The sequence below is a fragment of the Lynx rufus genome, unplaced genomic scaffold (assembly GCF_022079265.1).
Source record: "Lynx rufus isolate CCGP_SWC_20201006 ecotype Redwood Valley unplaced genomic scaffold, mLynRuf1.p SCAF_6, whole genome shotgun sequence".
In the NCBI taxonomy this organism is placed as follows: Eukaryota; Metazoa; Chordata; class Mammalia; order Carnivora; family Felidae; genus Lynx; species Lynx rufus.
The window spans coordinates 111,833,868-111,852,088 of record NW_025814878.1 but is presented as its reverse complement, the minus strand read 5'-3'; the positions used below and the strand labels follow the sequence as shown (position 1 = coordinate 111,852,088).

The window sequence follows — 18,221 nt, the reverse complement described above, 5'->3', positions numbered from 1 at the left end:
CCCGAGGCGCTGGCCGCGGTGCTGAAGCAGCGCTCTCCGAGGAGGGAGGAAGGAGGGGCCGGGCCGCGGCGAAGAGGCGGAGCTCTATGAAGCTCTGAGCTGGAAAGGGGGGAGGGGCAGGGCGGCGCCAGCAGGCCCGAGACCCTGGCAGGCTTGAGAGGCGGCAGGAGACTGGAGACAGCCTGGCTAGAGTGGACAAAGGCATCTGGACAATCTTCCTCGGAAGAAACCAAGGTTGTCGTCCTTGTCTTATAAATCCTCTCTCTTCTACCTTGGAGGGACCCTCACCTTGTGTCCTGACCTCAGCCTCGTTCCCAAACCCATCCGAGGAGTGACTGACTTCTAGGCTTTTCTGTCTGCGAAGCCACTAGCTTACAGCCCACAAGACCCCAGGTGAGGGCCTACTGCCTCACCATGGTGAAGTTGCTGCCCGCCCAGGAGGCAGCCAAGATCTACCACACCAACTATGTGCGCAACTCGAGGGCTGTGGGTGTGATGTGGGGCACACTCACCATCTGTTTTTCGGTGCTTGTTATGGCCCTCTTTATCCAGCCCTACTGGATTGGTGACAGCGTTAACACACCCCAGGCAGGCTACTTTGGCCTTTTCTCCTACTGTGTGGGCAACGTGCTGTCCTCTGAGCTCATCTGCAAGGGTGGCCCGCTGGACTTCTCCTCCATTCCCTCTAGAGCTTTCAAGACTGCCATGTTTTTTGTGGCCTTGGCCATGTTCCTCATCATTGGCTCCATCATCTGCTTTAGCCTCTTCTTCGTCTGCAACACGGCCACTGTCTACAAGATCTGTGCATGGATGCAGCTGGCTGCAGGTGAGCAGGGTTAATGGGTGGGCAAGTGGGGACCCACCCCCGGCCACAGGGGACGCTGCACCATTCCGCCCTCTGGAGCCTCTTGGTCTCCTTCCCAACTGTTCCTCTTTATTTTTTTTTTTCTCGAAGATTTAATTTTTTAAAGCAATCTCTACATGGGGCTTGAACCTACAACCCCGAGATCAAGAGTCACATGCGCCACCAACCGAGTCCACCAGGCTCCCCTCAGCTGTTCTCCTTTAGCCCAGCCCTACTCAATGCTCTGTAGAAGCTTCTGAGGAGTAGAGAACTTTAGAATGGTTGAGACCAAAAGGATCGTTGAGATCAAATTGTTCAACCCCCTCATCGTACTGATGGGAATTGAGGTCCAGAGAAGGGGAGTGACTTGCCCAGGAGCACACAGCTACTTGATAGAAGGTGTCCTGACTCCCAGGCCACCACATCAGAGGTTGTTGTTGCTCTGAGGAGGAAAAAGAAGGAAGCTTCCATTGTCAGCCATGTGGAAATAGGATCCAGCCCAGGGCAAAATGTCAAGCACATCCTAGATGTCTCCATCTCCCACTTCTGGGCGTTTGTTCTTTATCTTTATGGATCCCCAGATCCCTGCCCTCACTCTTCCCCTCTCACCCAAAATTGCTCTCAGGGAGATTCTAAAGTCAGTTGTTTATTTGGAGTGTTATGCTGTGACCTTTCCCATAGAAACTTGCATTGAAGTTCTCTCTTTCATGGTGGAGTGAAAGTCTTTGCTCCCTAGTTATAGGTTTCTGTACTTGAGGCAGCAAATGGGAGTGATATTTTGTCATGGGGGGAGTGGTGGTGGTGGCTAGGGTCTTTTATTATTATTTTTAATGTTTATTTATTTTTGAGAGAGAGAGAGCATGAGCAGGGGAAGAGTCAGGAAGGGGGGGAACAGAGGCTCCAAAGTGGGCTGTGTGCTGACAGCAGACAGCCCTATTCAGGGCTTGAACCCACGAACTACAAGATCATGACCTGAGCTGAAGTTTGAGGCTTAACTGACTGAGCCACCCAGGCATCCCAGATGGCTAGGGTCTTGTAAAACTATGGAGGGGTGGGGCACCTGGGTGGCTCAGTCGGTTAAACCTTCGACTCTTGGTTTCCACTCATAATCTCATGGTTTGTGGGTTCAAATCCCACACTGGGCTCTGCACTGACAGTGCGGAGCCTGCTTGGGATTCTCTCTCTTCCTCTTTCTCTGTCCCTCCCCTGCTGTCTCTGTCTCTCTCAAAATAAATAAATAAACTAAAAAAAAATTAAACAAACAAAAAACTATGTGGGGTAGGTAGCTACTTATGGTGCCCCAAAGCAGGCCTTTCCTGCCCCTTTTTCCTGCTCCTGGCCCAGGCAGGCCTCTCGGTCCTTGGGCCAGCTGCTCCTGTTTTCCTCTAAAGCTCAGGAAGACATGGCCTAAGGCCTTGTCCTTCAGCCCTTGGTCCCCTCCCATCCCAAGGACCATGCACAGACTGCCCATTCTAGGGAAATGTCCAGGGGGCAGTGTGGGGACTTCAGACTAGAGAGCAAACCATCTTGATATTGTTGGTTAGAATGAGAAGTAGTATTATCCATAACAGGGGGAATGGAGTGGGGATCAGAATCCCAGACAACCAAACACATAGATTCAAGACTCTGTCAGAGTTGGAGGGGACCTTAGAGAGGTATAGGTACCCCCCCATCCCTGCCCAAAGATGAGGAATCTGGGACTGAGAAAGAGGAAAAGACTTGGCCAAACCTGTAACAGATCAGCTGGCAACTAAGGACCAAGGAGAATTAAGGCAGCAGGTTCCAAGAAACAAGATGTATTCCAAATTCACTTTTATTGAGCCACACATTTACATAAGTATAATGACTTACAAAGCACTTTCACATCTACCCTCTGGAGGAGCCCATCCCTACCTAGTGAGATGGGCATTCCTCTTATTGATAAGAGGAATAAGAGCCTTATAGATAAGGCTCCTAATGGGTAACTTGACTTTTAGCACAGGTAGTGGTGGACAGAACCTTTGATTCCAAATCTTGTACTCAGGCTACTCGCCTGGCTCCAGAGCTGCGTCTGCAATCCACCCACCATCTCCCTCTCTGATCTCTCTGTACCATGAGCGAGAGGTTGGGACAGGGCTGAGGTAAATCTTGGTGGGCGGTGGGGAGAAGGAGGAGAAATGTAGATGTAGCAGTTCTGGGACAAAGAGGAGTAGAATGGACCCTGGCATGCTTACCAGCTGGTCCTCCATATCAGAGCTATGGGATGCTGGAAACACAACCATTCCTCTCATTCTCCACACTGCCCCCTCCCACAACCTCCTGCAGCAGGTGCCATGTGCTGAGCAGGCAGTGCTTGGGAGGGACTACGTGGGGGAGGCGTCACCAGGCCATTTGAGTTAGACCCTGCCGGGTCATGGAGCTGGAGACATTGATAGCAGAGGTGGCCAGATGCCATCCCATGAAACATTTACATTGGGAAGAGCAAAAGTGGTGTCATGTTCCATTCTTTGGTGCAGGGGAATGGAAGATGAGCCAAAGGGAGGGATTAAGAGGGGGTCTGCTTTGCAGTCAGCAGCTGGGAGACAGGTCCATTTGAAGATGCCTAAACCAATTAGTTTAACCTTGCCAGGAAGCCTGAGGCCAGGGAAGGGAGCAGGAGAAAGGAAAGAGGATTGGTGCCTGGGCCAGTGGGGGGCTGTAGTTTAACAATGTTAATTGAACTTCTGGATCCCAGGTATAAGTTGTGTGTGGTTCCAGCTCCTAGAAACACAGGTAGAGCAAGTTGCTTGTCTCTCTGAGTCTTGATAACCTCATCTGTAGGGTGTAGCAACAGCACCTCCCATCACAAGGTTCTTGTGAGGATGGGATGTATACTGCATGTAAAACACCTTGTACGGTTCTTGACACATAGGAGGTGCTCGGCAAATATGAAAAACACAAAAACAGTCAGGATGGGGGGGGTGACAAAAAAACTCCCAAATCTTAGTGGCTTAAAACAAAGATTTAGTCTTCGCTGGTGGCACAAGCTCACTGAGGATCAGTTGGGGGCTCTGCTTTCACTGTTCTCTTCTGGAACCCGGGCTGATGGAGCACCGGCTGTCATCTGGCTGTCATCACTGCAGAGGGAAAGGGAGCTCTGGAAGGCGTCTCCCCAGAAGTTACATGCTGTGGCCCGGAACCCCACACATTTCCCTCCTATTTTGTTGTCTAAGGGAAGTCTTATGGCCTTGCCCAACTTGAAAAGAGGGGAGCAAGGAAATCTAACACCGCTGTGTACCTGAAATGTTTGTGAACAGCTCTAATGACATTCACATCCCCTGAGGTTGCTTCCATCTGACTTCAACGCCAATATTAATAGCAACAACTGACTTTAATTGGCTGGTTACCATGTACCAGACACTGCAGTAAGCATTTTCTTTCTTTCTTTCTTTCTTTCTTTCTTTCTTTCTTTCTTTCTTTCTGGTTTAAATGTTTGTTTATTTATTTTTGAGGGAGAGAGAGAGAGAGAGAGAGAGCAAGCAAGCAGAGGAGGGGCAGAGAGAGAGGGAGACAGAGAATCCCACGCAGGCTCCACACTGTCAGCACAGAGCCTGACTCGGAGCTCGAACTCACGAACCATGAGATCATGACCTGAGCTGAAATCAAGAGTCGGATGCTTCACCAAGCTGAGCCACCCAGGTGTCCCTACAGTGAGCGTTTTCTATACATGATCACACTTAATCTTCGTAACTCCGCTATGAGTCAGGTAGTACTATCCTAATTTTACAGATGAGAGAATGGAAGTCAGAAAGGGTAAGTAAACTTGCCTGAGGATACCATGCTGGCCTCTGCTTAGAGTCCTGAGACATTACAAATGGAGTTGCCCCCCACTGTGCCCAGGTGGATGGGTCAGGTGCTCACAGAGGGTCATGGCACCCATTGTAACAACCTGTTTCCAGGTTGGAGGCCCTGGGCTATTTTCCAGAGATGCTACGGAAGGAGAAGGGGACCAAGGGGAGGAGATGGGGAGAATGGAAAGTCCAGAAGGGCAACTCCTTTCCACATTGACCCATTCCACTCCTCCGCCCGGGTTAAGGTGGGGGCCACGGTTGGCACCAAAACTCTGGTCTTACACCAACTGGGGAAGGCCATAGGTTTTACCGAAGAGCTCTGGGAAAGTCCCCCCTCCCCTATGCTAAGTATCTTCCTGAAACACTGCTCATTTTGTCACGAAGTCTGAAATGTCAGCACGAAATACATTCAGCTCTTTGGAGTGATGTCAGTCTGAGAGTTTAGGGAATTAACTTTGAGGGAAAAAAAAAAAAAAGCCAGGAGCATGTGTTCAGGTCTTGGCTCTGCCCTGGGCAACTCACTTGGTTTCTCTGAGACCTCAGTTTTCTAATCTGTAAAATGGGATATTAACACATGGCCTACTTCACAGAACTGTTGTCAGGATCAAGAGGAAAAGGGTACACGAAGTATTTTGGACCTAAAAGACCTGTACGCTTATATGAATTAGCTTGTCCCATGTAAAATCAAAGGCGAGTTGATACATTTAGGCGGGGAGGGGGGATCCTGATCTTTAAAATTTACTGTGCGTTTGATCTGTTGACTTTCCTTGCAAGCGCAAACGGAGCCCAAGGTAGGTAACTGGGCCTTGTGAGGTGTTTCCCCGAGGTGCTCCTGGGTAGGGCACAGCCTCGGAACTGAAGAGCCTCTGGGCCTGTGGAAGGAGGGTGAGGGCTCAGAAGGTGGCACAGAGAATGGAAGGAACCCCCTGCCTGCATGGCGGTTGTGCTTGGGGTTGGCCTTGGTCACATCCCAGGATCGTGTCACATATCTGTGCAGCTAAGGTGGGGTGGTCCTTGGTGGGAGGGCAGGGAAGTGAGGAGAAGGTAGGGAAAATGAAATTTTTGCCTGTAAATACTAAGTCAGTGAAAACACAGGATGGGATAATTGTAGCTAACACTCGTGAAGCACTAAGTATGTGCTAGGCACTTTTCCAGTATTAACTCATTTGCACCTCACTGCAATCCAAACAGGTAGGGCCTACTCATATTCCCACTGTATAGACGAGAAAACTGAGGCCAAAAAAAAAGCTTAAGTAGCTTGCTCTGAGTCACACAGCTAGTTAGGAAAGAGCTGGGCTTGAAATCCAGGCAGCCCGTTCTAGTGTTTCCCGCTTTTCCTAGTGAGAGAATTACCTGAAAGAATGATTTTCAAAACAGGGATTCCAGGGGCACCTGGGTGGCTCAGTCAGTTGGGCGGCCGACTTCGGCTCAGGTCATGATCTCACAGCTTGTGAGTTCGAGCCCCATGTCGGGCTCTGGGCTGACAGCTTGGAGCCTGGAGCCTGCTTTGGATTCTGTGTCTCCCTCTCTGCCCCTCCCCCACTCACACTCTCTCTCTGTCTCTCAAAAATAAACATTAAAAAAAAAATTTTAACCCCCCCCCAGGGATTCCTGAGCCCACCCTGGCCTGGGAATCAGCATTTTAAACAAATATTCCAGGGGATTCTCAAATTTAGGGAAGTATGGACAACTGCAGTGTTATGCACTGAGTTAGGAGGGAGAGACCTATTTGCTTGAATGAAAGGTTCAGGAGGGAAGCAGCCAGAGATGGGGCTGGAAAACTTTGTGTTTTCATTAAATCTAAGATTCCCAAGTTATGGGACATACCACGATTCTATGTGTGTAAAAAGGAAAAATACTCCTTTTTTTTTAAAGTTTATTTATTTATTTTGAAAGAGAGGGAGAGAGGGAGAGCGAGTGGGGGAGGGACAGAGAGAGAGGGAGACAGAGAATTCTAAGCAGGCTCTGCCCTGTCAGCACAGAGCCTGATGCAGGGCTCGAACTCACTAACCAGGAGATCATGGCCTGAGCAGAAGTCAGACACTTAACTGAGCCACCCAGGTGTCTCCAAAAGAAAAAAATACTTGTAATCAAACCACGGCCTGAAGCTTTCTTATTATTTCAGAGATATCGGAGCATGAACAAATATACGTCTTACGAGTGACGAGTTCTCTGGGTCGGGACTAGATTTTGGAGGGGTTTGAAGCCAGAGTAGCCAGTGCCTCGCCAAGTCCAAAGTGAGGGGCACGGCTGAGGGCCTGGTAGGATCACCTGGTGCCATGGCAGAACCTTCCCCGGGCGGAGGAGCTCCACTTTCTGCCTCTATCCCCACCAAGGGCAAGTCACTTTAACTCTTGGATCCTCCATTTTCTCCCCTGTGCTCTACAAGAACGATGGTAGGAGCTGCCCGCCCTCTCAAGGAGGAGGGGAGAGTGACAAGGTGGCAACAGTGGGGGGGGGGGCGGTAGCAGACTGAGCACAGCCAGCCTGACACCATCTTCGCCCCCTCAGCCACAGGCCTCATGATCGGCTGCCTGGTCTACCCGGATGGCTGGGACTCAAGTGAGGTGAGACGCATGTGTGGGGAGCAGACGGGCAAGTACACGCTGGGTCAGTGCACCATCCGCTGGGCCTTCATGCTGGCCATCCTCAGCATCGGAGACGCCCTCATCCTCTCCTTTCTGGCCTTCGTGCTGGGCTACCGGCAGGACAAGCTCCTCCCCGATGACTACAAGGCCGATGGAAAAGGTAACCTGCCCTCCCCCAGGGAGGTGGGGCTTCCTCTCAGCCGGTTACCAGAGGACTGGTCCCTGGCCCGGGGTTGGGGACGGACACCAAGACCAATTGGACACAGGCCTTGTTCCAGAGGCCAAAAGCCAGTGGGGGGTTGTAAGCTGGTGGCTGATGAGGCAATGAGAGCAGAGGCTGTCTGTGATAGAAGGGTGTCCTCATGCCTCCCCTGCCCCTGACTTCTGTCAGGGTGTCCAGGGGAGAGAACCCTGATCCAGCCTGGGGGGCGAGGTACGGCCTCCTAGAGAAGGCAGTGCTGGGGCTGGGTCTCCAAGTTCACCGGGAGTCTGCTTGGTGGAGAGAGGAGCGGCCAGTCAGGAGAGGGGCTGCGTTGTTGGGGCAGGAGGAGAAAGGTAGGTGAGGGGACAGATGTGACAGCTCCTGGAATGCATACGGTGGGCGGTCCCTTGAGTTAGAATAGCCTTGGGGTTGTCTGTATGCCATCCTGTTTCAATTTCCTTCTGCCCAAATCCTACCCCTGAGTCATGAGTCAGTTGTAGGAGACCCGAAGCCCAGATGGATGCTTTAGCCTTTTCTGACTCCTTCCCAACTGACCTTTCTTCCTCTTACGGTACTTTCTGCTCCCGTTTCTCTTTAGGCTCTTCCCCTGTCTCGAGGGGCTTTTTCAGGGCATAAATTTTATCTCGTAGTCATAGGGTAAGGCCTGTCCCACATGCTTGTGAATCCAAAATTGCCCACTTTCCCCACAGTCTTCGCCCCATTGACCTGAACTAGAAGGGGGAGGCAAACTCCTTTGCCCTCGGGGACCAAGGACGCTTCCCAGATGAGGAACTTGAAGCCCGGGAGACCCCCCCCCGCCCCCGCCCCAGGGCTACACAGAAAGGTGGTGGCAAAAATGACCGGACTCTGGCTCAGCCCAGGGCCCACTGCTCCCTAAGGAAGTCATTAGACATCTCATCCTCCTCTGGCAGTGGAAGACTCGCACGCCTAAGTTATAGGATGAAAGCTGAAAACCAAATTGCTAGAATGAGCTGGACCAAGGAGGAGAGGAGAGAGAGTGTCTTTCTGTTGAAGGAGGGGGCCGATAGTTCCTAGGTTCTGGGAACACTTAAGGTCTGGGTGCCTTGAAAACCCTGTGAGGGGAAGGGAAATGGGACTAGTATGTACTGAGGCTTTGCCATGTGCAGGAGTGATGTAAGGTTTGTTCCCGGGGGCCATTTTTGTTTAATCTGCACAGCAGCCCTGGGGGGATGGGTTGGAGGTGGGGGGTCCAGCAGCATCTATCTGCACAACCAGCACTTTCTCCAGCGATGGAGGTTTTTCCAAGGGAGGCTGCAGCAGGGGCCACCGCCGGAGGCATTTTGTTCAGCTTTTAGCCCCCAGGCGGGACCAGCCTTAAATCTGGAAACACTGCAGAGAACATTTTTGTAGTCCTCATTTGCATTCTTTCCTTTTCACAAGGGATTCTTTTAGCTGGAAAGAAATGTTATGCGCGGCGCGGAGTTCCCTTTACAGCGCTTCCTTGTGGAGAGATGGGTTTGTCTCTTTGACCCTTTATTTACTGATCAAAATGTCAGTTGGCTTTCCTCTCTTTCCTTGTCCCTCTTCTTTTGTGCCCCATGCACCTGTTTCAATCTTTTCAGATTCTTTTCTTTCCATATTTTAGTTCCCTCACTATCATGCAGGATTCAATTTATCCTTCTTGTTTATAACCTGTTAGGAAACACCCACATAACCTTTCTGAACACACCTAACGACTTAGTGAAGTAGCTATCGCTGCTGTCAAAGCACAAAATTGGGTCAGGAAAGCAGAATTAAAAAAAAAATTTTTTTTTAAATGTTTATTTAGTTTTGGGAGAGACAGAGAGACAGAGCATGAGTGGGGGAGGGGCAGAGAGAGAGGGAGACACAGAATCCGAAGCAGGCTCCAGGCTGCGAGCCGTCAGCACAGAGCCCGACGCAGGGCTCGAACTCACAAACCGCGAGATCAGGACCAGAGCTGAAGTCAGATACTTAAGCGACTGAGCCACCCAGGTGCCCTGGCAGGCAGAATTTGAGTCCCAGTTCCTCCAAGTCGCTTTCCTCAAGGTGCTTTCCACGAAAGAGCAGGACACTAACTCCTGCTCTGCCACCTCTATTATTGTGTGACATGAAGGAAACGATGACAGAAGTGAAGGCTTGCATGAGTACATGGTTGCTGATCCGCTCGTTAAGGGTTAAGGAGGCAGAGGAGAATGAGTGTGGGCTTTGGAGTCAGACCTGGTTTTATTTTTTTTTTAATTTTTTTTTCAACGTTTATTTATTTTTGGGACAGACAGCGACAGAGCATGAACGGGGGAGGGGCAGAGAGAGAGGGAGACACAGAATCTGAAGTAGGCTCCAGGCTCCGAGCCATCAGCCCAGAGCCCGACGCGGGGCTCGAACTCCCGGACCGCGAGATCGTGACCTGGCTGAAGTCGGACGCTTAACCGACTGCGCCACCCAGGCGCCCCCAGACCTGGTTTTAAAACTGGGGCTCCGTTGTTAACCAGCTGTGACTGCGGGCATTACTCAACTTCGCTGAGCGTTTCCTCATCCGAGCCCCGTTTTTACAGGGTGAGGTGGCAGGTTTCTCCTCGGTTGAAAAAATTACCTACTTCAAAAGATCGTGCTCAGGCACAAGACAAGGATGTCTGCCGTTGGCACTGCAGTTGAAGAGCAGACTGGAGGTTATAGCCAGGGTAGTTAGGCAAGAAAAAGAAGGAAAAGAAATCCAGTTTGGAGAGGACGAAGTGCAACGATCTCTACTAGCAGATGACATGATTTTGCATATGGAACGTGCTAAAGAATCCACTAAAAAACCATGAAAGGTAACATGCAACATTAGCGAGGCTGCAGGATATAAACAATATACAAAAATCTATCACATTCGTACACACAGCAGTGAACAATCTGGAAATGACTTGTCAGAAAGCAATGTCACTTATAATAGCATCAAAAAATAAAATAGGGGCGCGCCTGGGTGGCTCAGTCGGTTAAGCGGCCGACTTCGGCTCAGGTCATGATCTCGCGGTCCGTGAGTTCGAGCCCCGCGTCAGGCTCTGTGCTGACAGCTCAGAGCCTGGAGCCTCTTTCAGAATCTGTGTCTCCCTCTCTCTGACCCTCCCCTGTTCATGCTCTGTCTCTCTCTGTCTCAAAAATAAATAAACGTTAAAAAAAAATTAAAAAAAAATATGTAGAAAAAAATTTAACAAAAGAAGTGTGAGGTTTGTACATGAAAATTAAAAACCGTTGTTGAAAGAAATTAAAGGCCTAAATCAATGGGAGCATCCACATTCACAGATGAGAACACTTCATATTACAATGGCAATGCTCCCCAAACCGATCTACAGATTCAGTGCAAGCCTTATCAAAATCCCAGCTGGCTTTTTGCAAAACTTGATAAGCTGATCCTCAAATTCGTATGGAAACACAAGGGACCCAGAAGAGCCAAAACAATCATGAAGAAGAACACAAGTTGGAGGACACACATGCCCTGATTTCAAAACTTACTACAAAGCTACAGTAATCAAGATGGTGTGGTCCTGGCATGAGGATAGACATACAGATCAATGGAATAAAATTAAGAGTCCAGAAATGAACCCAAACATAAATGGCAAACTGATTTTCTTTTAATTTTTTTTTTTCAACATTTATTTATTTTTGGGACAGAGAGAGACAGAGCATGAACGGGGGAGGGGCAGAGAGAGAGGGAGACACAGAATCGGAAACAGGCTCCAGGCTCCGAGCCATCAGCCCAGAGCCTGACGCGGGGCTCGAACTCACAGGCCGCGAGATCGTGACCTGGCTGAAGTCGGACGCTTAACCGACTGCGCCACCCAGGCGCCCCACTGATTTTCTTTTAAAAAAAAAATTTTTTTTTTTCAACGTTTATTTACTTGTGGGACAGAGAGAGACAGAGCATGAACGGGGGAGGGGCAGAGAGAGAGGGAGGCACAGAATCGGAAACAGGCTCCAGGCTCTGAGCCATCAGCCCAGAGCCTGACGCGGGGCTCGAACTCACGGACCGTGAGATCGTGACCTGGCTGAAGTCGGATGCTCAACCGACTGCGCCACCCAGGCGCCCCTGGCAAACTGATTTTCAAGAGAGATGCCAAGACCATTCAATGGAGGGAAAGAATAGTCTTTTCAGTAAATGGTGCTAGAACAACCAGACATCTACACGCAAAAGAATGAAGTCGGGGGCATCTTGGGTGGCCCAGTTGGTTAAGTGTCTGGTTTTAGCTCAGGTCATGATCTCACAGTTCATGGGTTCGAGCCCCAGGTTAGGCTCTGTGCTGACAACTTGGAGCCTGGAGCCTGCTTCAAATTCTATGTCTCCCTTTCTCTGCCCCACCCCTGCTCTCACTCTGTAAACATTAAAAAAAAAAAAAAGAATGAAGTTGGACTGCCCACCTCACATGATATATAAAAATCAACTGAAAATGGATCAAAGACCTAAATGTAAGATGTAACATTATAAAACTCTTAGAAGAAAACATAGGTGTAAATCCTTGTGACCTTGGTTTAGGTGGTGGTTTCTTTTCAACGTTTTTTTTTTTTTTTTTTTTTTTTTTTTTATTTATTTTTGGGACAGAGAGACAGAGCATGAACGGGGGAGGGGCAGAGAGAGAGGGAGACACAGAATCGGAAACAGGCTCCAGGCTCTGAGCCATCAGCCCAGAGCCCGACGCGGGGCTCGAACTCACGGGCCGCGAGATCGTGACCTGGCTGAAGTCGGACGCTTAACCAACTGCGCCACCCAGGCGCCCCTAGGTGGTGGTTTCTTAGACGTGACACCTAATACACAAGCGACCAAAGGAAAAAATACGTATAAATTGGATTTCATAAAAAATGAAAGCTTTGGTGTGTCAAAGGACACCAACAAGAAAGTGAAGAAAAGACAACCCACGGAATGGGAGAATGTATTTGCAAATCATAATTCTAATATCCAGAATATAATAAGGACTCCTACAACTTGACAAATAAAACTACGAAGAACCCCATTTTTAAAGTGGGCAAAGGATTTGAATAGACATTTCTCCAAAGAAGATATCCAGATTGCCAAGACAGTTGACATCACTAGTCATGAGGAAAATGCAAATTAAAACCACAATGAGCTATTACTTCACATCCCACTAGGATGGCTGATAAAAAAGATGAACAGTAACAGGTGTTGGTGAGCACGTGGAGAAAGGAACTCTCATACACCGCTCGTGAAAAGGTAAAATTGCGCTATTGTTATAGAAAACAGGACGGCAGTTCCTCAAATGGTTAAACATAGAGAGAGGCGCTCTGTGACTCACACATTTATTCCTAGACACGTAGGCAAGAAAACTGCAAACACGTTTGCACAAAAACTTGGATATAAACCTTCATAGCGGCGCGAAAGCCAGGAAGTGGAAACCAACCAAACGTGAGTCAGCTGATGACCTGGATAAATAATATGTGTAAATCTACACAGTGGAATATTATTCAGCTATAAGAAGTACTGATAATTGCTACCAAGTGGATGAACCTTGAAGACGTTGCAAGTGAAAGGAGCCATACACAAAAGACCATGTATTGTATGATCCCACGTATTTATTTATTTTTTAAAGTTTATTTTCATTATTTTTTAAAATTTTATTCATTGTTATTTATTTACAAAGCTTATTTATTAAAAATAAACTTTTAGAGAGAGGGTGCGCGTGTGAGCACACAAGTGGGGGAGGGGCAGGAGAGAGAGAGAGAGAGAGACTCCCAAGCAGGCTCTGTACTGTCGGCGCAGGGCCTGATGCGGGGCTTGAACTCACGAACTTCGAGATCATGACCTGAGCCGAAGTTGGACGCTTAGCCAATTGAGCCACCCGGGTGTCCTAACAGCGGTGATGGCTGCACAGCCCAGTGATTATCCTGGAACCCACCAACCTGTACGCTTTGAGTTGAGTAGATTTTCGTGTTAGTGAATTGTATCTCAAAAAAAACAAAAGACTGTGTGAAGGATTAGGTAGTGGGTAAATCACTAACAAAGCCTACATGTTATTCGGGCGATTAACAAATGTTAGTTCTCTCCTCGTTCTGTCCTTCCGGTATCTCTACTTCTTACGTAATCACCTGCCTGACCACTAACAGCTCCTGGGCTCCAGGTGCCCACTGACACCCCCAGACACTGGGGGGACAGCGGTGAGGGAAGCGGTCTGATTGGACCTTACCGTCCGATAAGGGACACTACATGCAAAATGCAGTTACAAGCTGGTACACGTTATGAACAATAACAACAACAACAATGCGAGCCTTCTCGAGAGTGAAGAAATCTGATCTGGTTTGGCGAGGGAGTTGTGTGCAGGGAATTATCCTGCAAACGAGGCCCGGGTGTATACACATAACGCTCTCTTTTTCATTGCAGAGGAAGTCTGAGCAGCTGGCGTGCTGGTGAGTAATCCCACCGTTGGGTGGTCTGCCTGCCTTGGGGAAGGGCTGTGGCCTCCCTGGCCTCCGTTTCCTTACAGACTCACCAGGCGGAATGGCCCGTGGGGCCGGGTGTTAGGGGCTGGCGTAGGGCCGGGGGGAGGAGCAGTGACTCCCGCAGGAGCTAGCTGGCATCTGAGACCCCCTTGTTTTACCTCTTACTTGAGAAGTGGAAAAAGAACAGGAAGAAATAATGTCGAACAGCCAGGTGGTTTCATAAACTCATCTTTCTGTGGAGCCTGGCAAACAAGAACAGACTGCTTAGAAGTCATTCTTGTAAATGGGGCCCTTATTTTCAGAAAGACTTTAAGTGATCTGTAAGAAAAATAGAAAACCTAATTAAAAAAAAATAAAAGTCACAGAGAGGAAAACAAATATTCTAGAAAGCTAGGCTAATAGAAATACTACCTTCCTTATGCTTCCTGATAGCCAACACAAAAAGAAAAATATGACTTTAACTGATTTTAACGTCTGGTTGAAAAGGAAGCACAACGTATCAATTTCCTTATTGCCTTTCTGGTTTCCAAAATGTGATTTAACGAGAATATTAAGGAACACATTAAAAAAATATAAAAGCCCATCATAGTATCACCTTCCAAATAGCTGCCATTTATTGAGGACCTACAGCAGGCTAGGCCCTTCGTGTGGGTAGAAGGGGTTATCTCCATTAAAAAGAAACTTTTTTTTAACGTTTATTTATTTTTGAGAGACAGAGACAGAGCATGAGCATGGGAGGGACAGAGAGAGGGGGAGACACAGAATCCGGAGCAGGCTCCGGGCTCTGAGCTGCCAGCACAGAGCCCGACGCGGGGCTCGAACTCAGGGAGTGCAAGATCATGACCTGAGCCAAAGTCGGCTGCTTAACCGACTGAGCCACCCAGGCGCCCTGGGGTTATCTCCATTTAAACGATTTTAATTTCTGCAAAGTACCTTCCGGTGCTTGCCCACATAGATACACTTTTTTCAATAATAATAAACATTGCCCGCCCCCCCCCCCCTTTATTAGGTGATTCTCAAAACTCTAATATGCATACAACCTACCTGGGAATCTTCTTAAAATGGAAATTCTGATTCAGGGGCCATAGACACTGTTCCTAAGCTGCTTCACGTAATGGCTACACTTTGAATAGCAAACTGTTAGAGTGTAAACATTTTCTCATTTTTTTTCAATGTTCATTATTAAAGTTTTTTAAAGCCACAAACTCCATAGCCCTGGTGTACTCTTTAATGGCTAAACAAGACCTTGGTGATTAGCCATTGAGGATTGTTCTCACAGATAAGAACGTGTTGCTTCTGTTGATAAATTCTGGAGTAGAATTGCTGAATCAAAGGTAACCACACCTCTATGTCTTTTCACCCATTTCTCCTATCCCTCCGTATCTATGAGCTTATCATTGTTTTTAATGTTTATTTATTTATTTTTGAGAGAGAGAGATAGAGAGAATTCCAGGCAGGCTCTGCAGTGTCAGTGCAGAGCCAGAAGTGGGGCTTGAACTCATGAACAGTGAGATCACGACCTGACCCCAAATTAAGAGTTGGATGCTTAACCAGCTGAGGCACCCAGGCACCTGTTTTTCTGTTTTTTACCTTTCAAGATTCCACAGAGATTATATGCAGTATTTGTCTTTTTCTATTTCACTTAGCATAATGCCCTGGAGGTCCATTCATGTTGTCACAAATGGCAAAATTTCATTTTTTTTTTTTGGCTGAATAACATTCCAATATGGATATATAGCACAATTTTTTTTTAAGTTTATTTATTTTGAGAAACAGAGACAGCACAAGTCGGGGAGGGGCAGAGAGAGAGAATCCCAAGCAAGCACCACACATTCAGTGCGGAGCCCAGCACGGGACTGGAACCCACGAAACTGTGAGATCATGACCTGAGCTGAAACCAGGAGTCTGATGATGCTGAACCAACTGAGCCACCCAGGAGCCTCTATAGCACAGTTAAAAAAAAGTTTTTTTAAATTTTATTTTAGAGAGAGTGAGAGAGCATGCGAGGGAGAGGGGCAGAGAGAGAGAGAGAGACAGAGACAGAGACAGAGACAGAGAGGGAATCTTAAGTAGACTCCACGCTCAGTGTGGAGCCTGATGTGGGGCTCAATCCTATCACCCTGGGATCATGACCTGAGCTGTAGTCAAGAGCTGGAACCTCAATCGACTGAGTCCCCCAGGCATCCCTCCATAGCACAAGTTTTAAGTGTCCACTGATGGACAGTTAGGCTGTAAATAGTGCTGCCATGAACATGGGAATGCGTACATCTTTTTGAATTAGTATGTTTTTCTTTGGATAAATACCCCCAAATGGAATTGCTGGACCATATGGCAGTTCCATTTCTAATCTTTTGAGGAACCCCCATACTGTTTTTCATAGTGGCTGCACCAACTCATAATCCCATCAACAGTGCACAGATGTTCTCTTTTCTCCATAACCTTGCCAACACTTTTTTTTTTTTTTTGTCTTTTTGATAGTAGCCTTTCTAAAAGGTGTGAGGTGATATTGTGGTTTTGATTTGCATTTCCCTGAGAGTTAATGACGTTGAGCATCTTTCTATGTGCCTGTTGGCCATCTGTATGTTTTCTTTGGGAAAATGTCTATACAGATCCTTTGCTCATTTTTTATGTATTTATTTATTTATATTTATTCATTTTTTTCTTTGCTCATTTTTAGATTGTTTTCTTGCTATTGATTTATAGGAGTTCTTGATGTATTTTGGATACATGATTTGCAAATGTCTCCTCCCATTCAGCAGGCTGCTTTTTTATTGGTTGATGGTTTCCTTTGCTGTGCAGAGCTTTTTGTGTAGTCCCACATGGTTTTTTTTTTTTTTTTTTCGCTTTTGGTGTTAAATTCAAAAAATCGTTGCCACGATCTATGTCAAGGAGCTTACCGCCTGTGTTTTCTTCTAGCGGCTTTATGGTTTCAGGTCTGATATTAAAGTCTTTAACCCATTTTGATTTAACTTTTGTGTATGGTGTAAGGTAGTGGGCCAGTTTCCCGGTACCATTTAGTGAAAAGACTGTCCTTTCCCCATTGTATATTCACGACTTGTCATAAATTGGCCACAGCATAGGTTCATTTCTGGGCTGTCTACTCTGTTCCACTGATCTGTGTGTCTGCTTTTATGCCAATACCATACCGTTTTAAGTTTTGTAATATAGGTTGAAATCAGGGAGCCATGATAATCATGCTTCTAGCTTTGTTCTTGCCCAAGATTGCTTTTTAAAAATGATACTTTATTTATTTAAGAGACCTGAGTTTTTACTTGATGCACATTGACTATTATTTTATACACTAATGAAATTTGCCTGTCTGGGTAGGGCTGAATCAAAACGTAAGCTGAATCAAAACGTAAGGGGGACATAGGGCGCATACATGGGGAATTTGGTTTTGCTTGACTTCCTAAAAGTGTCAAATCTTATACTCTTGCGATTTTTTTTTTTAATACCACAGGTCATCTATTTCCCTGACAATGGAAAATTAAGGAATCGAATTCTTCAGCGATAAAAACTTGTTCCGTCCACGCTTCCCTGTTCCCAGCCACTATAGGGCTGATACCCTGAAGCCTTTAACTATAGGATTCGAACCTGACACTCTCCTAAGACAAGACCTCCTACCGTATGCAGAACACTTTCAGGAGGAGCAGAACTACAGTGACCCACATTAAAGATATTCAGAGAGACATGGGCGGTACTCTCCTGACGGGGCCCCAGTTCTCATCGTATCCCCTTCATACCGGCGATCACGTTACTCCCTGGAGGCCTCTCCTCTGGAAAATGAGAGGGCTGAGTCCACGTCTCAGGGCTTCCCAGGTCTGAGTCTCGAGAGCCTGAGGATACATTCGTTTGCAGGCACACCAGGCACTGCCACCCAGCTCTCAAAGGGCAGCTGAGGGAGAGGCGGTTGTCATGCCAGATCATTTCAGGTTGGGGCTTAGGGGGTCCTTTGCTTCTCCTTTCTTAACTGTTTTCTTATTGATGATCAGAGGTGGGTAAGGAATGGAGGGGCCACCAGAACCCAAATCTATCAGGAAGTCCTATAAAGACTGGGTGAACATAGGATCTAAAAACTTAGGAGAGTAAACTCCATTACGTTCCCTCATAGTGCCCACTCCGACCCAATCAGGACTGGCCCCCAGTTTAAGAAATTTGTTACTTGTGTCCAAGTAATTTGTTTTAGTAATAGATTACATTTCTTGTAAGAACAAAACCAAACGACTTTGGATTTGGCACTCAAAGGTGAATCTTTTGCCAGCCTCCAGAGGGGAGCTTGATTTAGGGAATACCTCCTTGTAGCAAATATGAAGACAGGTTCTTTAGGGCTTGCTGATTATCTGCAGTGGATA

At 47.5% G+C, this 18,221-nt stretch overlaps 1 protein-coding gene across 1 annotated transcript; it reads left to right on the top strand.

Annotated features, from left to right (window-relative positions):
- Window positions 1–414: 414 nt before the first annotated feature.
- LHFPL5 (LHFPL tetraspan subfamily member 5) lies at window positions 415–17,346 on the top strand. The gene is made up of 3 exons (XM_047102414.1): window positions 415–826; window positions 7,165–7,401; window positions 17,330–17,346. Exons 1-3 carry the CDS (start codon window positions 415–417, stop codon window positions 17,344–17,346), a joined length of 666 nt encoding a protein of 221 aa, XP_046958370.1.
- Window positions 17,347–18,221: the final 875 nt, after the last annotated feature.

What these genes read in the sequence shown, in the direction of transcription:
- LHFPL5 (XM_047102414.1), top strand. Translation starts at nt 415, where the DNA reads ATGGTGAAGTTGCTGCCCGCCCAGGAGGCAGCCAAGATCTACCACACC. An exon ending in ATGGATGCAGCTGGCTGCAG is followed by an intron (nt 827 to 7,164) that starts GTGAGCAGGGTT and finishes TCGCCCCCTCAG; the next exon opens with CCACAGGCCTCATGATCGGC.